Source organism: Mus pahari, chromosome 1, assembly GCF_900095145.1.
Source record: "Mus pahari chromosome 1, PAHARI_EIJ_v1.1, whole genome shotgun sequence".
In the NCBI taxonomy this organism is placed as follows: Eukaryota; Metazoa; Chordata; class Mammalia; order Rodentia; family Muridae; genus Mus; species Mus pahari.
In genome coordinates, this window is record NC_034590.1 from 83,678,877 (window position 1) to 83,704,577 (window position 25,701).

A 25,701-nucleotide genomic window follows, 5' to 3' on the forward strand; every position below is an offset into this window, starting at 1 on the left:
CCTTGCTTTCTTGTTGAATCAAATCAAATCTGTTAAGAAAAGAAATAGTGGAACTTGGAACTATCATTTATTGCCCCAATTATGATCATTCCTCCATAGGTGATGAAATATAGCCACAAAGATAAAAAGCAGTGAGCAATAATATGTGTGTGTGAGTATGTGTGTATGTGTGTGTGTATTGGTATATGTGTGTGTATGTGTGTGTTGGTATATGTGTGTGTGTGCATGCACGAGTGTGGGTGTGCACATCTGTATGTATAAATATGGACACTGTTCCATGTACTTATAAGATTAAAAGAAACCTTGGATGTCAGTGTTTATCTTCAACATTGTTTGAGATGGGTTCTCTTTGGTTTTTGTTTGTTTGATTGGTTGGTTGGTGTTTTATTTTTGTTTTGTTTTTTTAAACTGTGTATGCCAGGCTTTGTAGCCTAGGAGCTCCTAGGAAATTCTCTTGTTTTCACTTCCCATCTCTGTTTAAACGTGCAATGACAAGTTTGTGCTATATACCTGACTACTTTACATGGGCCCCAGAGATTCACACTCTGGTCCTCAAGCTTGCATGGTAAACACCTTTACCCACTGATCCATCTCTCCAGCCTGTGATTTTTAAAAGCGACAGAAATATGAAATCACTTGCAATTAAAAGATAGAGAAATATCACATATTCCAAAAGGTCATACACTTCAGACAATGTGTCACAACCAGAAGGAAAATGGCAGAGGAGGATGGGATGAGGGGAAAATCAGAGAAGAGAAGAGAATGTAAGCAGAAGACAGAAAACGAGAAGAAAGTGAGAGAGGAAGAAGAGAGCTGAGGAGCTGGCTTGGCTAGGAAAGCACGTGTCTTGTGAGCACGAGAACCCAAGTACAACCTCATGCCCCAGAGGACACACAAAGGCTGGCTGCGATGGACTGCACGTGTGAGCCCAGCAGTGGAGAGATGAAGGCAGATGGATCATGAAGCTCACCTCTCAGCCAGCCTGCCCAGCCTGCTTGGCAAGTTACAGGCTAGTTAGAGGCCATGTCTCAGAAACAAGATATAGTGGGGTTAGAGAGATGGCTCAGGACTTAAGAACATACACTGTTCTTGCAGAGGACCCAAGTCCAGTTCCTAGCACCCATGTGGGCATCCCAGAATCACCTATTACTCCAGTTAACAGGATCTACCACCCTCTTCTCACCACCATGGGCACATGCACTCACATGCAAATCCCACATTATAGACACACACACACATATGCAGAATTTTAACTTTTAAATTTTTTTTTAAGTTAAAAAACAAGATGGATGGCCACTGAGGAATGAGAGCTAAGATTGTCCTCTGGCCTCCACACATGGGAGCACACTTCTTCACTGGCACCTACACACACACACACACATACACACTTGAACATGTGTGAACACACGCATGTACACATAAAAAGAGAGAAGGAAAATGGGGATGATGAGGGGGAGGAGACATGAGAATCTCAGAAGAGAATTTCAAAAGCCAACAAATCCAAGATAGAAATGAGGAGAAAGATAGGTTGTGATAGGACCTATTTGGGAAGGTTAGGCAAAAGGATTGTGAGTTCAAGACTAGCCTGGGCTATACAGTGAAACTCAGTTTTTAAAAAGAAAACAGGTGCTGGGTGTGCTCAGCAGTACAGCAGTGGCCTAAAACATACAAGGACATGGATTTGATCCCCAATACTGCACAAAATAAATGAGACTAAAGCTGGGTGTGGTAAAAAGTATTCAGGAGATGGAGGCAGGCAGATCTTTGACCAGCCTCATCTCTATACTAAGTTCAAAGACAGCCAAGGGTACATATTGAGACCCTGTCTCAAAAAGTGTGTGTGTGTGTGTGTGTGTGTGTGTGTGTGTAAGAATGAAAGAAAGGGAAACTGAGACCACACTCCGGGACAAGGTTATCCAGCTGAGCCGCCCAGCTGTTGCACTATGAGAATATGTAGGTGCTTGCCAACACTGCCTTCTGAAAGCCTGCTTGGTTAGCAAGAGCCTGCCCTTGGTGGGAAACAGTTTCCTTTTCAAACCTAGAAATTTAATTTTTACATGGAAGCTTACTCTCCAAAGGCTGTCATATATTCACTTCTGTAAAGGCCTTCACAGTGTCTTTTAACTTCGCTACCTAAGTCTAAAAGCTCTTTTGATAAAGTAAATCTCCCAATTGCTCTTATTTTGGGTCTTCCGGACATTGTTGCTGCCTCATTTAACAGCACCTGGTCTTTACGATCAAAATCCCAGCGTGTATCTCTCAGATCCAAAGCCTCTTTTCAAAGCTAATTTAGATTTTTTTTTTTTTTAAACAATGCAGCTCATCATCTGGAACTGCAAAAGGACCAGATATTCTGGTTCAAGCTACCTATCCTAAAATGTACTAGGTAAGGGTATCCTTATTATCCAAGTGGCTTGCCCAGAAATCAAGTCCAGGTTCTGTGCACAGGTGTTAGCGGGCACTTGTGTCTGGGCACAAACAACAGTGTAGTCTCTGCCAGTGATTCCTGCTTCCGGTGGCTGCAGCCTTCTCCTTTGAATGTCTTTAGAAATCTCTGAAATCTGTAGGGTGGGCTTTGTTTTGTTTATGTACCCGTCTTCATTTGGAAAAAGTAAAATAGAAATACTTTTCTTTTTCACTAGGTATCATTTATGCAGTCCTATCTAGAATGAGTCTTTCCTAAAGTGATTGAATTCAGAGTGAGATCATAGGCTCTGGACCAAAAACAGACCTGGGTCCCACCTCTGCCTGCATGGCTTCACTAGCCTGCTACTACATTCAGAAGTAAACTTGACCAAGTCATTCACCCAGATTCTTCCTTTTAACAATCTGCAAAAGAGGGCTGTCTTAGTTACTTTACTGTCGCTGTAATAAAATACCCTGACAGAAACAACACAAAGAACAAAGGGTTTATTTTCGTCTTCACTGCAGAGGGATATAATCCACCACAGCAGTGAAGACAGGGTGGCAGGAGTAAAGGGCTGTCTTGTCAGAAATGCATCTATAAAGAGGGCACAGGAAATGACGTTGGACTACATAGCCTCAAGGCCCGCCCCCCAGTGACCTACTTCCTTCAACAAGGTTCCATCTCTGAAAGGTTCCGTGACCTTCCCAAACAGTGTCACCAGCTGGGACCAAGTATTGGAACACATGAGCCCGTGGAGGATATTTCACGTTTAAACCTCCAGGGATGAGCCGGGTGTGGTGGTGCACGCCTTTAATCCCAGCACTCCGGAGGCAGAGGCAGGCGGATTTCTAGTTCTAGGCCAGTCTGGTCAACAAAGTGAGTTCCAGGACAGCCAGGGCTATACAGAGAAACCCTGTCTCGGAAAACCAAAAAATAAAATAAAATAAAATAAACCTCCAGGGATACCCAGAGCCCTTCCGAGGGCAGTATATACACGGAATGAAAGCAGCGCATACAAAGACTCAGTCTGTCTCTGTACCACCATCTCATGCTCGGTCTCCATGCCCAAACTCATTTCTCCCCATCATCGATTTTGCATGTTCAAGCCCAGCAAGCTCAGCAAATTCCTAAAGAGATTGAAAAATGCTGTTTCTGACATGCAAAATGGCTTTCATCCCCTCGGTTGCCGCTCTTTTGTACAATATTTAAGAAAAAAATGTCCAACTTGCAAAAAGGGAAGATTGATGTTAACACAGCTGGGAGAGAGAGCTACAGAAAACGCAGTTGCAGTAAGTGGCGTCTGTAGGCATTGTCCCCTTTCAGAGGCAGCTGAGCAGTCCGAGAGCACTAAGGCAGTTAGAGCTTTGGGTTTAACAATCAGAAATGCTGAATTTATTCATGCAATCTCTCTTTACCTACTTATCAGCTACTCACAGCTAAAAATGGGGTTGGAGAGGGAATCTTAAAATTTTCCTGGCTGCTTCTACACTCAGAAGGAAACTTGAACTTGAGAACACATTTGCAACACCCTCCCCCCATCCCCCGTGCATAAGAATCCCTTCCTCTTAATTTCCAGCTCCTACTTCTGTGATTCTCAACCTGTGGGTTGAGACCCCATTGAGCATCAAATGACCCTGTCATAGGGGTCATATATAAGATATCCTGCATATCAAATATTTACATTGCAATTCATAACAGTAGCAAAACTACAGTTAAAGTAGCAGTGAAAATAATGTTATAGTTGAGGGTTACCACAACATGAGGCACTGCATCAAAGTATTGCAGAGTTAGGAAGGCTGAGGACCACTCTACTTGCTCTCATTGACCTACTTTAAAGACACCCCTGTCTCTGCTCTGGTCCAGCATTTTGAGCCCTCACAAGAACTTCTTGGAAAAATCTAATAGAGAGATGCTACTGTGGAAGGGATGGGGAGGAAGCCAGGATAGCGAAAGAACAGTTCCGTAAGGGCTGGAGAGGCAGCTCAGTGGTGTAAAGCATTTGCTGCTCTTGCAGATGACCCTGGCTTGGTTCCCAGCACCTACATCAAGTGTCTCACAACCATCTGTAACTCTAGCTCCCAGGAATCTGACACCCTCCTCTGGTGTTCTCAGGCACCTGCGAACACATGGCATTCCCTCACACAATCAAACACACATACACACACACACACACACACACACACACACAGAGTCTTCAAAATGAAAAGAATAACTGAGTAAAAATTAACATTGATTTCCCAAAGTCTTCTCACCCTAGAGATTCTGTACTCTCGATTCCATAGAACACCTCAGACTGGAGAGCAAGAACTTTGAATTTCTTTTGTTTGCAAACTATTATATTCATAGTTGAGAAATATAAAATCCATAGTAATCCCAGTGCTGGTCTTGAGTCTTACAAATCAATGCAACTGTATTGCATCTTCTTTATACAGGGATCAAGGATAAGACAAGGCTGTCTTTTATGAGGTCCCCATCTGCTTTCTAACTTGACTTCCCGTTCCAGATCCCACACTTGATGGGGTAACGGACAGACCGATCTTAGACTGCTGCGCCTGTGGAACTGCCAAGTACAGACTCACATTTTATGGGAACTGGTCCGAGAAGACTCATCCGAAGGATTACCCTCGTGAGTACAGCAGCTACTTTATGGGTCAGGGGAAGCACATTGCTAATGCGTGGTCTGATCATGGAATCCATTAGCTGAGCTGTGTCAGGCCTGCTTGCTCATAATATCCACTGATTTGTGGAACTTGCACCCTAAGAAAGCAAATTCATGGACACATTCACAGGCATAATCCTGGTATGCTTTTAAATTCTTTGTATGACATTGTTCCGACAGTTTTATCTGTGCTTCTTTTATCTTCAAGCCAAGCAATTTGTAGCCTCCGTCCTCCTAAAACAGCTGTACCCACGTTACAGAACAGACTGTTATTAGAGATGACTAGCCAGGGGATTCTCTTGACTCCACAGACAGTGTAGCAGTTACTCGGTGCCCTTAACCATAGTAACTCAGTACCCACAACCATAGTGTCAGTCATCATCCAATACATAACATCCCCTCTGGATCCAGATGTCACTGTCTGATGCCACATGACCCCAAACTCAAAGAAGCTGATCCCAGTCCACAGGAGTTGTCAGGAGGCTCCAAAGTCACAATGTGAGAGAGTATCCTAAAATAGGACATTCTCCAACTCTTTTTAGTCAGACAGTTATCTCAACAAATTTGTAATGAGCACTTTAAAATACAACAGTGAGCAGGAGAAAAGATTCAATGCAGGATCCCATGCCATTTAGGGACTGTGGGGAGGTAGACAGCAGTCGAATCATCACGTGGAATTTGTTGCTGTGAGTGGTGAGCTGACCCACACAATATTAAGCACGTTTGCTGATGGGGTACCCATGAATTGGAAAATAGCCGGCTTTGTGGATAAACTCCCTGAAGATCAGAGAGAAGTCACCATTTGTCCAGAGTCAAATGTACAATGTCCTGCCTTTGCTTTATGTTTCCTTTAAGACCTGAGGGAGGGGGGCATTCTCTGCAGCCTTGGGAGGCAGGTTGGCTGTGGGTGGCACTGTCTGAGGATGGTCTGTTTTGTTCTTAGGAGTTTATTTCACTCTGAAGTTACCACAGCTGGGAAGAACCACAGAAATAGGAGAGGAGATTAAAAAGAGGGATTGGGGCCAGGTCTCCAAAGGCAAGTGGGAAAAGGGTGCATGATAGGGACTTAAGTAGACCCCGGGGAATATCAGAACCTCCCTTGGTGCCCAAACAGCCCACCCAAAGGGAACTCCGGCGGGGACTCCAGATCAAGAGGCTTATTATTTAATTTAACTCCCATAAAGTTGAAATTCAGGAACTTAAGGCCTCTGGCTAAGCCATTCCTCAGACTCTGGGATTCAGCCTGCTCTAGTCTCAGCTGCATGAGAGACTCCTGTGAGCAAACTTAGCCTCTCTGTCCAGGAGGGGGCCTTAGAACTGGAATGCTAGAAAAAAAAATGTCCTACAGTGTCCCCACTAACCGAAGAGATAAAATGGCTGGGCCGTTGCTCATCTTTTGTGGTCCTAAGGAGTTTTTTTTTTTTTTTTCATTTCTGTTTGGTCACTGTTGTCTCCCACAATTTAGGTGGCCAGGGCATGGCACCAAATCGTTGTCTCTGGGCCTCTGGGACAAACCACATGCAAACCTACAGAGAGTTTCTGTGGTGCGGTTGAGAGCTTAATAAATAGAGAAGACGCGTGTCCCTGATCCCTAGGATTGCTCCCATTGTCAGGCATCACATCACAGAGCCAGGATGTGCCCTAATTTTTCTGTTGAAAGACTTTCATCTTCAAACACAGAATAGCATTTACCACATTGTGTTGGAATTATTTCTTCTAGAAGTTTCTTCTCGTAAACTGGAAACTCCTTTGGGATAAAAGCAATAACCTGGCTCTGGGAAAAAAGCTATGATCTGCTCATCTTTGAGTCTTTGTCCCTGACCATGCCTGGTACCCTCCTGAGGATTAGGTGGTAACAGTGGACCATACCTGCTACCATCTGGGAGGCAGGTATCTAGCTAACACTGAGTCAAGATGCCCAGTACTGATCAGGGACAGCGCCAGATTGTTCTTGCAAGGCCACGGGTGAACTTGGATGCTTGAAGGACTGGGCCACTGGCAAGGACACAGGCAATGGCAAAGATGATTTCTACTAATATAAGCTGCAGGGATAATTCTGTCATGATAACCAGCCCCGTTGTCAGCCCAGAGAAGCTTCCTGACAACAAACTGTCTAGTGCCAAGTCCCTTGTCTCTTTTTAATTAGTCATCCAAAATGTCACTTTGCAAAGCAGGGATCTTGGGACAAAGGCTCTCAGCCTCTTCAGTCTCTGCATCCTTTTAATATGTTTAAGAATCACCGAGAGCATCAATATGCTTATGTTAAATCTCTCAGTGTTTCCCTTAGCTGAGAAAAGTTTTAACTACTTTTTAGTTTTAAGTAACATAGCAATAATAAATACATTGCATGTTCAATAAGTTTGTCACATGCTAACAAAAAACATATATTTTAAGAAAGTTACTGTGTTAGCCAAAGAAAGTAGTTGTGAAAAGGGTGTCATTGCCACATGGACTGACACTCACTTTTGTTTCTGCATTCAATCTAGTGATTTACATCTTTGATAAAAGTATGTGAAGACAATCCTAGCCCTCGTGCATTGTAAGTAGGAAAAAAAGAGTGTTTGGGGGCACTGGAGAAATTGTTCAGTGGTTAAGGGTACTTGCTCTTCTTACCAAGGCCCACTCACAGCAATTTCTAATTCAGAGGATCTGACATCTTCTGCTGGCCTCTGTCGGCACCTGCACACATGTGACACACATGCAGATAAGCAGGCATACACACGTATACATAAATAAAATAAATTTTTAAAGAGTGTTATCATAATCTTTCCAGATACTTAGAGAAAAATCTCTGGTACTATACCACAAACTACTTCAAAGTCTACAAATAGCAGAATTTTGTTAAATCCAGTTACAATGCAGAATATGTGATTGTGCCAATAGATTTGTATTCTGTAACCAAAATTCGCTGCTTACCTTCTTCTTTGGATGGATATTTCACAAACACATGATTGTGTAGCCCTGATGCGGACCTTATGAAAAATACTGGCTTATTGAGAGTCACAGATCATCCAAATGCCAAGACTTCACACTAAACAGTATCAAACTCATACCCATCCCCAGAGGACAGAGCCCATCAGGAGAGTAATGGATAACTTGCAAACTATCAAGTTCACAGTAATGGCTACAAGTTTCCCACGATTCTGAGTTTTGCTTGAAAACTCAGATTTTATTATCGGCAACACATACTGTCAGTTGTTTTCCTTGAAGTGACAGACTGACTTCATTTTTTGAGAAAAATGTCTGCCAGATTCCCAAGTCAGAATAACCGTAATTTGCCTGTCATTTGTTCTTTCAAGTAAAAATGATGTTTTATGGATGTGCAAAGTGGCTAGTGTGCCTTGCACCTCAGAGAATCACTAAGCGTGCTCACTGAGGACAACCGGAGTGCTCCAGTCCATAGAGCAGAGCTGCTTTACATTTTTTATTGCTTTTTTACATTCTGCTATTAGTCGCTCTGAATGGCAAGGTGTATATTTATCAGTCGAAACTTCAAATGACTCATTTTTTCTGTTACATGAAGTACACTCATGCAAAACAGAGCCTTTTATTGTCCGCTGTGAACGTGTGGCCCCGAGGAAGACATCAGCTACTAATACAGGCCAAGGCTATTGCCTTGACCCATCTTCACTGCCAGTGTCAACACACTACAGCAAGAAAATAATGTCTTCATTTTGTTATGAAATAGTTTTAATCTCTCAGATTCCCTGAAAGGATCTCAGGGCTCTCAGGAGTCTGTGGGTCACACTTTGGTAAACTCTGCAATGGGGTAAGAAAACAAACTTGGGTGTTCAATCCTTGGTTGAAGTAAAGTAAAAGGTGAGTAATTTACCTTTGAGGATCACAAGGACTGCTACATGGGGGACTGAACAGTACCATGTCCAGTCAGTCAACATGCACAGTCAGTCAGCCACCCTGCTTCTTCAAACATTGTGAACTGTGTCTGCAGGTGTCTCTTCTCAACCATTGTACAAAATACCTTGTTCCAAATGCTGCTTCTGGGGTTCTTTCCTTGGGTGAAGTCTGCATTCCTCTGTCTGGGAAGGACTAGATATGGCAATATCTAGAGACAGAGGCCAGTGGAGAATGGACCAAATAGCTTCAGGTATTCCTCTTCTCTGGTACTATCAAAATCTCTGCTAGACATCTGGAAACTGTGGCATTCTTCCCAAACCCTCCCAGTGAAGGAGCTCTTGAGATACGTTTTAAAGTTAGACCATGTAAGTTTGCCTCCTTTTTTCACTGTAAGTGAAAAGGTCTTGACACACAAGAAAGTAACATTACACAATCAGATGGCCAGAGAAGACATGAACCAAAATCAAAGCTCGGACCAGATAATTCTCCTTTTCCTCCTCTTGGGGTCTATTATGAAGCAGTCAATAGTTGCAGAATGTTTGAACCAAAACCAAGGCTGAGATCCAAGTGGTTTCATTTTATCTTCCCTTGGGGACTGTCATGAAGGGAATCACTCCTCTGTCCTCCACAGTTGAATTAAACATCTAATGCACAAGGCATCATCCAATGTGAAGTCCATTGATACTAACTCCTGTGCCATCCCACCTACTGTTCTGCAGACAGCCCAACTTAGAAGCCAGAGAGAGAGAGAGAGAGAGAGAGAGAGAGAGAGAGAGAGAGAGAGAGTTCCCAGTTTGTTGCACTTGAATGCATTGCTAAAACCTACTTCAAGCTCCATGGTGTCTGTCCTAGGTATTGCCAGACTGCCACTCTCAACTGTGGGAACCATGGGCAGTACTGCTTCCCAGAAACAAGGTGGCCAGGCCCATAAGGGCCGGACAAGTGTCCAGTCTTCACAGAGCTTCATACTGATGCTAAGCATCTTCCATCACTAGCCCTCATAGGAATCTGGGCTCTTGACAAATGCTTTCATCCTGTAGACAGCTTGTCATCTCCTAATGACTTCCTCCACTTTGGACATAGAATCATTTAATACTATTTGACAAGCAAATATTGAAGAATATTTTCCTATATCCAGTTTTTAATTTGATGACACATTGGCTAAAATATTAATATTGCCACTGGGAAACACATCCTATATATTTGAAGTTAATTTTGCAATGACATTCAGCCATCTTCTCCATTGGGTCACTTGCTTTAAAAAAAAAAAAAAAATGTTCGTGGGGCCCAGAGAGATGGCTCAGTGGTTAAGAGTGCTGTGTGCTCTTCCAGAGGACCTGGGTTGATGCTAGCACACACCAGCAGTTCACAACTGTCTGTAATTCCAGTTCTAGGGCACCTGGCACACTCATGCATACATGCAGGCAAAACACCAATGCACATAAAATAAAAATACGTAAGTCATTTAAAAATTATTATTTCCAGTCCCATAAAAATTACTAAACTAGTGCTCACTTGATGACTTAATATTTTTATCCTTTTGTTCATCTAGTTATATGCAAAGTTTCCGCATCACATTTAACTCATTGAATCCTAGTTTTATGATTACTTTTCTCTCATAGTTACGAGTCCCAACCTTGTCTTACTACAGACAAGACATCTTACTCTTCTTCTATCAGCTACTAAGGTGATGTCAGGACTCCTGAGAACAGAGAAAGCACTGAAATTAAAAACCACGTATAAATAATAGAATAATAGTCCACCAGTACTGACTTCAACTTCTTATCTCCATGAAGGAGCAAGTAGTTTCTGGATTTTGATTCTCTTTAATCTGATATTAATCTCAAATTAACTAGTTGTTACTTCCCCATGTCTATTAGAAACTGATAGTTGGTAGATGCAGAGATCCACAGCCAGACACTAGGTTGAACTTGGCAAACCTCGAGGAAGAGTGGGAGGAAGGATTGTAGGAGCCAGAGGGGTCAAGGACACCATGAGAACATGGCCTACAGAATCAACTAAGCAGGGCTCATAGGGGCTCACGGGGACTGAGGTGACAATCAGGGAGCTTGCCTGGGTCTGACCTAGGACCTTTACAGATATGTTGTGATTGTTTTGCTCTGGTGGGACTCCTGACAGTGGGAGAAGGGGGCTGGCTCTGACTCTCTTGCCTGCTCTTAGGACCCTTTTCCTCCTACTGGGTTGCCTCATCCAGCCTTGATATGACGGTTTGGCCTAGTCTTGTATCTTGTTATGCCATGTTTGGTTGATATCCCTGAGAGACCTGCTCTTTTCTATATGAGGGAAATAAATGGAGGAGCAGTGAATCTGGGGCAGAGGGCAGATGGGGTGCGGGGTGGAGGGGAGGTAGGGACTGGGAGGATGGAGGAAGGGCACTTCTGGTCGGGATATATTGTATGAGAGAAAAATAAAGAAAAAAGCTGATTGTTGGAAAGAGTCACCCACACACACTTAGTGATTTTCCCATAAATTCTTCTCCAATTTCCTCATCGGTTGTTGGCATAAATGAGTTCTTTTGTGTCTAGTTTTAGAATTTTTCTTCTTTCCTTAACAATCACTCATTTTGCACAGGTTTTCACCGTCCTTATCAGACAACCGTGATAGAGGGAAGATCTTCCTCCTTTATTTCCTGACTAATCTGGATTGCTTTTATCTAATAAGCTTTGTTAGGGACTTAAATAATGGCATTGTTATCACTCTTCTAATTTGCATACATCTGCTTTTATGCATCCTATTATCTTCTGTGTCATTTGGATGGCCCTTTTGTGCTGTTGGTAAATTTCCATATTGTTTACTTTTATACACTGGCTTCTCTCCTTTCTGTATTTTTGTATTTATTAATTATTAATGCACACAAGGCTGTGAATTTTCCTCTTAGTTGATCCCCAAGCCCTTCCCAGAGGTCTTACCATAGACCTCTTATGTTCACTGTTCCCTTGATAAAATGCTTTTGTGCACTCTACCTTCTGGACATAGATGTTAATTAGTAGAGTATTTTAAAATTTCAGAGAGGTTGAAGGTTTTTTTATTTGTATTTTCGTTCTTGGTTTTGTTTCTTTACTTTGTTTTGATGAGCGAGTATGTGCTACATACATAGCTCCTTCTTTGCTATATTTACTGTTTGTTTATTTAATAACCCAGTGCATGTTTGCCTTGGTAAGCTTTCCTTCCTATTCCTCCATGGGCACTGGGCACTGAGGGATGTGCTCTTCCCTGCCCAATGCACAGCATCACTGCTCCATGTCAGCCCCCACCCCTGCCCAGTGCACAGCATCACTGCTCCATGTCAGCCCCCACCCCTGCCCAGTGCACAGCATCACTGCTCCATGTCAGCCCCCACCCCTGCCCAGTGCACAGCATCACTGCTCCATGTCAGCCCCCACCCCTGCCCAGTGCACAGCATCACTGCTCCATGTCAGCCCCCACCCCTGCCCAGTACACAGCATCACTGGACCATGTTATGCCCCTTTCACACTATTTGCTTTTGATCTCACTCCACATAAGTCACCATTATTGTGATTAGCCGTACTAATTTTTTCTTTTCATTTTTATGTGTCCTGATTATCCTTTCTGTTCCTTTTTAAATTTTATACTTTTTTTTCCTATTGCCCAGTTATATCTTCTTCTGGTTGAAAAGTTAACTGAGCAATGTACTGTGGCACAGGCATGTGATCCTAGCCCTTGGGAGGTGCGTGAGGAACATGAAGGTCCAAAGTCTACATCAGCCACAAAGCAAATCTGAGGTTAGGCTGGGCTGCCTGGGACCCTGTCTCAAAACAATAACAACCAAAAGCTGTGTGACTCCCCACATTAACATCACAAGTGTGTTGATATCATGATACCCTGAACTTTTGCACACCTCATATTCCTTAGCTCTCTGCCACCTTTCTACCCACACACATACTTTATATTGATTGATTTCTAGAATTGTATTTCCTGATCACCATTACTTCTTTATTCAGTCTTTAGACTTTGTGTGTCTAAACCACCAGAAACTTTTCTAAAGCCTTGGTCTCCCCTTGCCCTTTGTATTTCTCTCCTCGGGTACTTTCTGCAAGAGCATTCTCCACCTCTCTTTGCAAGGCAAGTCTTGATGCTCTACATGCCTGGGAATATCTTCTTATGTTCTCACACTTCAGTGACATGGGACTGAAGATGAGGCCGAGGTTCGAAAGCCTTTTCTTTTCTACTGTTAAGCGCTGTGCCCATACATCCCACCATCTAGAGAGTCTCTGGCAACTTGCTTCTTGCTAAGGGATCTGCACTTTCCCTCTGCATTTCAAGTTTTTCTTCTGTTTTTCTGTCTGTCTATCTGTCTGTCTGTCTGTCTCTTTGATGTTTCCTCTTCATCTTCCTATGAATACCACTGGGTTTTAAGTTTCAAAAACTAGTTCCCTACTTCACAAGTCCTTTCCACATGAGGTCTTGCTTTTGCCTCTTTCTTTAATCCTAAGAAATGGTTGTTGTCAAACATTTCATCTCTTATTTTCCTCTCTGAGCCTCTGCCCTAGTTAGCTTTAACTGTCGACTCGACACTGCCTAGAGTCAGTCATCTGTCTGAGAAAGGAAGGCAGCCTCAGCTTTTGCATGGGAGAGGCAGGCAGACATGTGTCTGGATCTTTAGTCTTAAGAACTTTGGTGTGTGCTTCCCCAAAGAAGGCATTCTTATACGAAATTGCTGCACACTGAGTACTAATACTGATAAAAAAACACTGCTATCCAGTCTGGACACTTTGTCTAACTTACATTAATCATGCCTCTCCTGTCTTCTTCATGGACACCATATAATATCTTACAATACAAGCTGCCAGTGTCAGCAACATGGAACAATTTAAATGTTCTAGAAGCTGTGTTTAAAAAGTAAAAAGAAGCCATAAAATTAAATTTTTTAGAGTCATTTATTTTGCATGTATGTGTGTTTTGCCTGTATGTATATATGTGCACCACATGCATGCACTCGGGGTCCAGAAGAGGGTCTCAGATTCCCTAGAGATGGAGTTGCAAGCCACTGTGTGCACCCTGGAAAGTGAACTTGAGTCCTTGCAAGAGCAGCAAGTGCTCCTAACTGCTCAGCCACCTCGTCAGCTCCAATAAAATTAAATTTAATGTTCTATTTTATTGAAGCCAGTACCCCAAATCATGTCATGCTAACATAAAATTGGCCTGCAAATTCATTGTGGACATATTTTGCATTTTTTTTTGTGGCACGCTAAGATCTGGTACCTGTTTTGCATTCAGACTTGCCACACTTTAATCACATGGTAGTCATGTGTAAATATCACCTACAATATTGCACAGAACCGCTCTATAGCAAAGAAAAGAGAAATCTTCACCCAGAATCTAAGCCAGTTATTTTACAGGGCAATTACTTGTTATACATCTTTCATTGGCCTCAATGTGGAACACTTCCTTGATGTTACTGCCATGGACAGTTTTGAAGAGCGCCCAGAGGTAGCATATAGACTGTCAGTTTGGGGTCATTGCTGTTTCCTCCAATTGGACTGAGGTTGTGCATCTTCAGAAAGGATTCCATGGCCTTTATGAATGTGTGTGCTAATAGCTCATTTGTGTTTGGGTCCTTTTCTCTACTTTTGTGTGTTTGTCTTTAGTTCTCTTTTGAAAGATTTGTTGACTTACCTACTTACTTTATGTATGCCTGTGGTCCTTGCAAATTTATGAGTACCATATGCATGCAGGACCCTCAGAAGCCAGAGGGCATCTGATCCCTGGAAACTGTACTTGGCTGTCATGCATGAGTGCTGGGAACCAGACCTGGGTCCTCTAACAGATCAGTGGGTGCTTCTGACTGCCGAACTCTCTGCAGCCTCCCTCTACTTGTTTCTGTTTTGGATTATTAATATCTTCCCTCTGACTTTAAGGATATGCACTGTGCTTATGTAGAATTGTTGGCCTATCTGCTGCTACAAAGCTGCGTCATGCCCTGCTTTCTTCTTGATCGCTAGCTGCCCTTGCCTGGGATCCAGTTTCTCTGCAGGAACCCCGTGTTCTCTGCTGATGTACCTGTTATGCCTTGTATCTGCATGCTAGTCACGGGGAAATGTTGGGTGATATCTGTTCTGGAGTGTTTAAGGAAAGAGAACAAGATGAAGCCAGGAAAGGGAGGCCCAGGCTGCCTGTTGACTGCTGTCAAAGCCTTCTGTGCTTCCATGGTACAGCATCCGGTGAAGGACCATCTCCCTAGTACCTAGTGTCTCTAGTGATTCCTTGGATTTTTCAAGTTTTTTTCGATCTTTCCCAGGACAGACTCTAGAGAACAAGGGGACTATGTTAATTCCTCATCTCCTTAAGGAGCCTGCAATAAAACGCCAGCTTAAGCACTCTAATTTTAAACAACCTCTGCCCTCTCTGCTGTATTACAGTATGTTCAGTTAGGTTTTAAACCTCTATCACTTCCTCTTCATTATGCTATTCTGATAGTGAGGGCATTAATACCTTGTTCTAATATTGTATACATATTGATCTCTGTGTTTTACCGTGGTTACTTTCTATTTATTGCAGTGTCTTGTAGGTCCTGTAGATGTAATATCACAGTGTTCTCATTAGCTCTAGCCTTTGCTTTACTAACAGATTATCTTATTTTAATAACTTGTGCCTTAAAGCGGATCTCACCTACAGTCTTGCTTGGTTTCTCTTTCCTTTGATATATCTTGATTAACTTTATAGTAATTTCAAACTTTTGAAGGTTTTAAGATCTCCTAGGAAATTACTAAGTTCACCCTATTGGAAGCACTTGTCTTCGGTTCGGTTCGGTTCTGTTTTGTTTTGTCTCCCAAATGCTTTGCATTTACAATAACCCAGTCTCCCCAGGTTCTGCTCTGCAAGTCCCAGATGATTTTAGACTTTCTTTGGTATTACTCCATATAATACTATTTGATTGGCTTGGGTCTTGCGTATGTTTAATTCTCATTGTCACTCATTTTTTTTTCCCTCCTCAATTAACTGTTGATTTATAAGAAATGGGCTGTGGAATGTAGCCTTGGCGCAAGACACTGGGTTCAATCCTTAGCTCTGCAAATATTAATTAATCAACTAGTTAACTAATTAAGACTAAGTAGAGGGCTGGAGAAATGATTCAGCAGTTAAGAGCACTTGCTGCTCTCAAAGAGGATGTGGGCTTAGTTCCCAACCCCCAACATGGTAATTTACAACCATCCAAAACTTAGTGCCAGGGAATCTGGTGCCCTCTTCTGGCTTCCACAGGTACTGCATGCACCTGGTTCGCATACCATTCATGAATGCAGGAAATAAAATAAATATATAATAGAAAAAATAAATCATAAAAAATAAAAAGAGCAAGGATTTCCTTTCTGGTTTTTCTGTATACCCTCTGCTCATTAGAGCAGTATCTTTGATTCACTTTATGGGAAAGTTTTGAGGTTAATTTTCACAGCTCTTCCCATTTCCAATTTACACTGATTTCATTTGGTGCTTGGTTTGTTTATTTCACTCTGCTTTTATCCTGACAGTTCTTAGCTGGAAAGTCCATTTCCAAACAATAGTTCTGTTATTAGTTTTAATTATTTATGTCATCAATAAATACTTATTAATTCAGGATTTCTTGCAGTCTTTTAGTACATTATCTTTCCTCTTTTAAGAAGCCTTATTTTCAGAGGAAAATAGTAAACCAGTGCTTTTTCATTAGTGAGTGATTTTATTTCTTACATCTGAACATTTGTAAAAATATTTTCACTTGGAAAATAACTGGATTAAAAACCCAAATCCTTTTTTATTAAAACTTTATTATAAAGAACTTGCAAATAAAAATAACATCAGACCGCAAAATTAACCAGACTCAGAGTCTATATGTCTTAACGACTTCTGTACAGTTAGTAGAGCCATTCTGAAGCTGCAAAGCTTCACACTGGATTTTACATTTTCACCATTAAATATATATTTTATGCACTTACCCTCTAACAACAACAAAAATCCTAGACCGAGTTGAAACTAGAAAAAGAATTAGCCTTGTGTGTTCACTACAGCATTTACTGCATGCTTTGTATGTGGTTTTCCATCTCAGTGATGAAACCTGGTCTTCATTCATTTATGACCAGATTCCTACAAGGAATCTGCAGCTTCGCTCCTTGTAGGATGTGTGTTTTTCGTTTGCAACACTGATATTTTTTCTTCTAGTTGGTCTTTTATTTTTATTTCTCTGTCCTTTTGTCCTTTGCTCTTACCTCATTGATTCCACAAGTTGACACGATGCGTTTGTTCTCTGTGAAGGGTGTGCTTAGCGGGTGCTTTCTCTTGCTTTAATTCCTGCTTCTCCCAGAACACTCCATTTCTGTCCTCTCATTTCTTCATACCCTGTACAGTTATTTTGTTTTCTCTCTGTTGAATTTCTGATGGCACTCAATCATGTATCGGACCTCACCCTTGCTTACTGCTTGCTACCCACTGCCCCTTCCTCTCATAAGGATCTCTTCAGAAGTGGGCATAATGTCTTGCTTATACATTTACCACACCCCTTGTAAGTTTTCCTAAAGCTGTTTCGATTGTTGTTTCATCCTGTGGTTTATTGATTTCTCCCTCCTACACCTACCCTCCTCTGTACGGGTTCTCCGTGTGCCTTCTTCCTCTCACACTGCCAAGCACTCCTGGTCGTTCCTTGTTCTCGGCCACTCACTCTTCCTTCACTTCTTCTTGATGATACGGTGTCTTAGCTGCTTTTCTTTCACACAACCCTGGTGAGCAACCCTCTCAGTTTGCAGGTTCTCTTCTGCTTTGGGGTTGGAAGCACAAAGAAATACTTGCAGCTTACCCCTAGCCACAGTTAAATTCAGAATGAAGGAACAGAAAAGGAGACGAAAGATAAAATACCATGACCAAGACAACTTATAAAAGGGCAGGTTTACTTGACCTTACAGTTCCAGAGAATAAGAGAGTTATCACAGCAGGGAAGCATGATAGCAAGTAGCAGGCATGACAGCTAGAGCAGAAGCCGGGTGCTCCATCTTGAACTATAAGAAGGAAGCAGAGAACATGAGCTGGGAATGGCATGTGGCTTTGAAACCCCAATGCCCACTCTTGATGACACATTTCCTCCAACAAGGCCACACTTCCTACACTTACCCAAACAGCACCACCAACTGGAGATCAAGTGTCCCAGCAGCATCTGAGCCCATGGGGGGTGGGAGGGCATTCTCATTTAAACCACCTCATCTGGCGATTACTTCTGAACCTCTGCTTCCATCTATTTTATTGGCATTTGATTGGGTCTTGGAATTGGTAAGGCTGCAGTCCTCTATCTTCTTCCTAGAAGCTCAAACATGGACTTTTTTCCCCTGAGTACATCCTTTCTTAAATAAGATGTACCTATCTGGGACTGACCCTCCAAAATTCTGTCTTATGTGAAGTAATTTTGTCTCTCAAGGGTGCACCCCATTACCACTGGGAGGAGTAAATTAACTTGTTGATACTCTCTTGCCATTTATTCCTGCTGCCTGGCAGTTTCCAGAACACGTGATCACTGCAGTTCATTCCTGTAGTTTAAACCTGTTCTCAGTGATATGAGTGTGGGTAGGGGAGAGATGGAGCTCATTGCCAGTCACAGATCCATTGACATATAAGTCTAACACTACCAGTTTCCCTAATGGGGGGAAAATATGGGATTGACTCTGAAGGTTAACTCCAACCCAGCAGTTTTCTCTATTTCCTTCAAGCTTGTTTGCTAATCTCTAAGATGTGATTTCAAGAAATGTAGATATTAATAGGTGGCTGTGGTGGCACATACCTTTAATCGAAGTACTCAAGAGGCCGAGGCAGGTGAATCTTTGAGAGTTCTAGGCCAACCTGGTCTATATAGTGAGTTCCAGGCTGCATAGTGGAACCATGTGTTTAAAAAGAAAAGAAGGGGAGGTGGGCAAAGACAGATTTAGTATTCCTTCTGCATGAAACTATTCTAAACACCAAAAAGAGCCTTATGAATTTGGGAATGGGGTACTCAAGTTCCGTTAACGATAGCCTTTTGTATGGTTACCCAGGAATTTGCACACAAAACTCTGCTGAAGCTAATAGCATTTATGAACTCAAGTTTTCCAAACAATGCGTTGAGAAATACACCCTCAAGAATTGTTTATTCCAAGAAAGGCCAGATATTTATAAGCACAAATGGGGTTTCTGCAAAGGTTGGTGCCAGGCACTCCAGCCTTGGCAAACATCCCTCTCAATTTGCAAGAACTCCACTGCTCTGGGGTTGGAAGCAAAGCAGAAGCACAAAGAAGTGCATGCAGCTCATCCCTAGCCTCACTTAAATTCAGAATGGACGACCATAGACAGGGACGAAAGATAACAGGAAATCTCAACGCAGATAGCCCTGCACTGGAGCCCTGGTCTGTGGTCGGGGAATGGGGTTGTTGTAATCCCTTTACTATACTACTGAGCTGATTGATTAAATTAAAAGTTATGAGCCAAATGCCCCGAGCATCCTGGAACCTTCCTGCATCTGTACATATTCATGTGGTCCTAATGACCCTCGTTGGACGCGAAAAGCGAGTGCTTCCTGCAGGGAATGCATGAAGAAAGGCTTGGGAGGAAGTGAAACTTTAGAACAGCCAGCAAGAGTTTAATTAAACTCCAACATTATAAGCTTGCCTCTAAACTGAGCAAAACGCACCACATTTCGCCCCCACATGGAGCTACTCCGGGTCCTTGCAGCTCAAGTGGAAAGAACAATGGGATGCAGAAGGCTTTCTCTTCACATCTGGCTCCTCGAAACAGGGATAAGAGGTTTCTGGAGGGTTTTGCTGGCTGGAACAGTTACTGTTTACAGATGTGAGCAGCTTTCAGTCATTGAATGCAAATTGCATCTGCTTTGTTGTATACACCCTGGGAAAACCCAAAGGAGGGAATAATGTGCCTTTATCCGCCCACCCACATTGGGATTCAGGGCACAGTCTTTGGGGGTTTATTGGGTCCCTAAGCAACCTTTGAAGAGAGCTGTCCATCTGTCTGACTGCCCTGTCTCCAGCACACATGGATTCTTTTGACACTGCTTCTCTGGTCTCTGCTTCTATCTTTGGTCTGTTGACTAAATTTTTTGGTAACCATGTCTTGCGTTCAGGGATCCTAGACTAATTCTGCGTGCCTTGACATTGTTGATCTGTAATCTGAAGGCAAGCTCCTCAGCAGGAATGAAGAGGGCAAGCTTTGAATGCAGAGGCTAAAAAAACAGAAAAAGAAGTGAGAGTAAGGAGATGATGGTTAGCAGGCTTCTCCTGGAATTCTTAATCGCAACACCAAATGTCACAGCAATTTGAGGGCTCCAAGAGAGGATTTCGGAAGGGAGAGGCTGTAATCTATTTTTCTTTCACCAGCAATTGCTCAGGAGTCCATCAGTCCTCTGCTGAAAGACACAATGTATCATACAGTCTAGACTAACCTGGACGCCATCTTGACATTGTAACCTGAAGACTTCCTTAGAAGGCTTTATGAAGACTAACTTATCCCATTCCCACCTCTGTTTACGCATCTATGAAGTAATGCAGTGGGAAACACCATGTGGAAATGTCTTAAGAGTAACCTGAGTTCAAAATGAACCAGCACCAGAAAAAGATAACTGTTCAACTTCTGTGTCCAGTTTCCTGTATACAAAGTTATTTGTGCATCACTGTTATAGTAGGCAGTGTGGGCTGATATTTTCCAGTCCTTTCCCAGCTTTGGCATGTGCTGTGAGTTTATCAAGTATTGTTATGTAGCTGGGCAGTGGTGGCCCACACCTTTAATCCCAGCACTTGGGAGGCAGAGGCAGGCGGATTTCTGAGTTCGAGACCAGCCTGGTCTACAGAGTAAGTTCCAGGAAAGCCAGGGCTATACAGAGAAACCCTGACACACACACACACACACACACACACACACACACACACATATATATATATATATATATATATATATATATATATATATATGCAGAGTATAACATGTAGAGTATATGCATGTTTGTTTTAGCTCAGCTAATGATGCCTGAATCTCATAACTATTGTTTTAGCTCAGCTAATGATGCCTGAATCTCATAACTATTGTGTTTTTCCAGCCTTATCGTTATCCCACCCAAATTCTCAACCTTCCAGTGAGTTGGCTCTGCTCTCCTGTTACTTTCTCAGATAAGTCCTTTCATCATTGAGGGATAACTTTTTCTAAAGTCCCTACTTCCTCCATGTCACAAATGGAACAAGAGAGAACTGGGTTTCAGATACATGTTATCATTCCTAGCTTTACAAGTTTAAAATGGAAAGGGCTGCATCTGTAGCTCAACTAGTACAACACTACCTGGCATACACAAAGCCCGAGGTTTTATCCCCAGACTGAGTGTGGTAGCACACACCTATAGTGCCAACATGTGGGTTGGAGGCAAGAGGATCAGAAATTTAAGGTCATCCTCAGATACATCTTGAGTTCAAGACCAACCTGGAATATATGGGATTCTGTTTCAAAAATAAGTAAAGTGAAATTAAAAGATATTATATAAGAGGTCCTATAATAAAAACCTAACCAGAAATGAAGAAAGAGTGGCACAGTCCTCAGTCAGAAAGGAATTTAATAACAAATACACATTGCACAACAACCCAGACAAACACATGGAACCCATCATCAGCTAACCGAAGCTAGTAGCCCCTGACCTGTTTGTTTGGAACAATGGGACATAAACAGAGTTTGGGATTTATATGTTCTGTGATTTCTGCTGCTTAAGGTCAGTTTCACCCAACCTCCCTTGCCTACATAAGCCATTCTTCAGTGGAGACTGCATGACCACCAGTTACGGGAAAAGCCCAGCTGGGGTGATAGAAGAAAGCCAACCCAGTGTCTGTCTAGGGAGGTGGCTTAGTGGATGTCTAGGGAAGTGGCTTAGTGAATGTCTAGGGAGGTGGCTTAGTGGATGTCTTCATCACTGTTCTGTTGCTGTGAAGAGACACCATGACCATGGCAGCTCTTATGAAAGAAAGCATCTAACTGGGGGCTTGCTTACAGCTTCAGAGGCTTAGACCACAAATATCATGGTGGGAGTGTGACAGTAAGCATGGCGCTGGGGCAGTAGCTGAGAGCTAGGTCCTGTGACGCACACACACTCATGCTCACACACGCACTTATACACAGGCACACATGCACCTCACACACACAGACATACACTACACACAAAAAAAAGAACAACAGAACCTTTTAGCTAAGCCCTGGAACAGCTTCTATTGTGTCTAAGTAGGTTTCACATGGCCTTTATTTCAGCCTAAACCATCACTGCTTTGAGGCACCTTCCCTGACATCCCACACTGGGCTATTCCCATTCTCAAAGCCTCTTTACAGCCTTTTGTACCCTTCCTGCCACTTACTGTTTAGCACAGCTGCTGCTGCTTTCCTGAGGATAGCCATGTAATTTAAAGCTTACAAAATTCAAGGTTAATCCTGAAGAAAGATTAAAGCTGCTTTATCAATCCCACTATACAGTAGAATGGCTTCATAGCAAAAGTGTCTTTGACATTAACTCAGCAGCCAATTTGGGGGAATGATTCCGTGGAAAAAGGGAGTTTGGCATTAGTTTATATTTGCACATGGAAGGATTTTATAAACACATGACAAATGTTCAAGAAACCTGTGATGGGCTGGGTATGGTGGTATGTCCCTGTATCTCCAGCACTCATTAGGCAGAGGCAGGAGGACCTCAGGTTAGAGGCCAGCCTATGATACATAGCAAGTTCCAGGCAGTCAGTGATACATCTCAATTGCCAGGGATTCCTGGGTTTCTTTCTTTCTTTCTTTTTTTTTTTTTTTTAAACTTCTCTTTCAACACAATTTGCGTGACTTTTTTTTTTCTTCATTGAATTTAAGCTACATTTATTTAAGGTATTATAACAACACTGTACTTGCCTAATGAGTGCTGGAAATACAGGGACATATTGTACTGGTTAATTTTGTGTCAACTTGACACAAGCTGGAGTTATCACAGAGAAAGGAGCTTCAGTTGGGGAAATGCCTCCACGAGATCCAGCTGCAAGGCGTTTTCTCAATAAGTGATCAAGCAGGGAGGTCCCCTTGTGGGTGGTGCCATCTCTGGGCTGGTAGTCTTGGGTTCTGTAAGAGAGCAGGCTGAGCAAGCCAATGAAAGTAAGCCAGTAAAGAACATCCCTCCATGGCCTCTGCATCAGCTCCTGCTTCCTGACCTGCTTGAGTTCCAGTCCTGACTTCCTTGGTGATGAACAGCAGGTTCCTGGGCCCATTCTACCTCTCAAAATGGTACTGAGAAATTCTTGCAAAGGACAAATCCTAGACTCTCCTGCAAGCTTCCTTTGGGTCAGTGCACTCTGCTTCCTTCAGTCTGTAAAGCTCTGGGGAAGGTCCCTTGTATTAGTCTCAATCCAGGAGCCTACTGCTGCACTTAGCATTTTAAAGATGATCTGGGCCAGGCAGTGGTGGCACCTGCCTTTAATCCCAGCATTTGGGAGGCAGATGCAGAGGCAGGTGGATTTCTGAGTTCAAGGCCAGCCTGGTCTACAGAGTGAGTTCTAGGACAGCCAGGGTTACACAGAGAAACCCTGTCTTGAAAAAACAAACAAACAAACAAGCAAACAAACAAACAAAAAGACGATCTGGATGGCAGGATGCGTGCTGGGCAAACCCTCCTATATGGAAAACACATTCTTTTCTCACTGTCTATTTTCTGTGTCCTTGTTTCATTCTGGTTTTCCATGGTGTTTTTTTTTAGATGAAGTCTTACGTATCTCAGACTGTACCAAAAACAACTCTGAACTTCTGATCCTCTGCCTCCAGCTGGGATTACAGACATGTGCCATCATATCCTGTTTATTCAATGCTGAGATTAAATTCAGACACTTCTACAATTTTTTTTGAGAGACTTCAGTGAAAGACAGGTAGAGGTGGTTGGGACCCTCAATATACCCACAGTCTCAGCACCGATCTGTTCCTGAAAATAAAAATAAAATAAAATAAAATAAAAACATTTTAAAGGAACTATTTTAAATATATATACTAATCATAGGAAAAGATAGTGTATATGTTCTAAAACCATGAAAAGATGACTCAGGATCAGACACAGGAAGTTCTGCTGAAGCTTCCAGCATTTGAGGGCTTAAATTTTCCAAACAATGAGTAGAAAATACCCCCTGAAGGACTGTTTGTGCCAAGGAAGGCTGACTGTTCACAATCCTAGCAGGCTGGTGTTTTGTGCCAGCCATTTTAGTTCTGCCAAATATCTTCCCAATTTGCAGGGATTTTTGGGTTTCATGTTGCAAACAGAGTATTAAACTTTGTTTCAACACAACTTACATGGCTTTTTTTCTTCATTAGTTCTTAGTCTACACTGCTGAGAGCAACATCTTAACTGTTTTGGAACAGTTGCTTTATTTGACAGAATGACCAGAGTTTTCAACCCAGGAGCCTAGGATTGGTGGAGATTATTCTAACTACTTTTCCTGTTGTTGTAACCAAACACCGAATAAGGAGCAATTTAAGGAAGGATGAGTTTCGTTTGGCTTGCAGTTCAAAGGTACACAGTCAGTTACGGTGGTAAAGGCATGATGGCAGAAGTATCGGGTGGCTGGTTACTTTGTATCCAATCCTGGAAGCAGACAGTGAATGGGAAGTAGGGCCAGAGCATGAAGTCTCCAAGACGAAGTCTTAGTGCGGGATGTTTGTTTGTTTATTTATTTGATTTTTAATGAAAACTTTTGTGAACTCAGTCCAACCCAGAGTTCTAGAAGCAGAAAGTTGCAATACCTGGAAGAATTTTATAAGAGATTAGCAACCTAGTCCTGTCCCTGATCTAACAAGGAGGTAATAGCCAACAATAGATTAAGCCTGGGAACTCTGGTGTCACACTGAATCCTCACTCCACTTAGAATTTACTCGTGAGGCATTAGCATAGCAGTCAACTCCATATAGAAAATTCCCCTTTCCAAGTTCCTGATATCTGCAACCCAAGATGGTAGTTGGTGGTCTTTGAGTCCCTAGAGCCCTGATAAAAAAAGAAGAGCCTGAGCTATCTACCCATATCCAGGACTATGTATGGATAAAAAAATGATAGATAGATAGATAGATAGATAGATAGATAGATAGATAGATAGATAGATAGAGATCAGAAGAGCCCTTTATGTATTAAATGTTATATTGTGTCTTATTATATAGCATTTCATATAATGGATAGCTACTAACAACTTTTCAGATCTGTTCTTACTTTTAATTACCATTCTCATAATAAAGTATAAATCCTCATGCATGTCTTGATTTGTAGACATTTAATGACTGTCTACTATGCATTTAGCTTTGTCCTTTTTTGTCATCTTTTGCACCATTGAAGCCTATGGACAAGGGTGAGGTTCTTTCTTGCTTAGTGCTGGCAGCCCTATTTGATGCCATCTCTTCCAACTTCCTGTTCTTCTTACTCATCCCTGCTTCTCATCCTCCTTATCCCCACTCCCCATCTTTCCATCTAGTCTTTAAGTTCAGCTGCCTGGTCTGCTCTGGAGCCTTACTGCACCTTTAAGCTTTACTCAAACAATGAATGAATTTTTTTTTCATCTTTTATTTGCCTCTAAGGAAGAACCAGAAAATCAGACCTTATCAAGGCAAAAAAAAAAAAAATTCTCCTTCTCCTTACTTCAATAGTGTAATCTAGGTCTGGGAATGTACTTCAGTTCATAGGATGCTTGCCAAGCATGCCGGAAACACTCGGTTTGAGTTGCAGCACTGTATAACACCATTACTGATGGTATATGCAGGTAATTCCAGCACT

The 25,701-nt window shown here is 42.3% G+C and overlaps 1 protein-coding gene across 1 annotated transcript in view; it reads left to right on the plus strand.

Annotated features, from left to right (window-relative positions):
• Nucleotides 1-25,701, plus strand: part of Spon1 (spondin 1) — a 279,501-nt gene that overhangs the window by 125,292 nt on the left and 128,508 nt on the right. Inside the window, exon 5 of the mRNA XM_021201343.2 lies at nucleotides 4,911-5,033. Within this exon, the coding sequence (XP_021057002.1) occupies nucleotides 4,911-5,033 (123 nt within the window). The remainder of the gene's footprint in view (nucleotides 1-4,910; nucleotides 5,034-25,701) is intronic.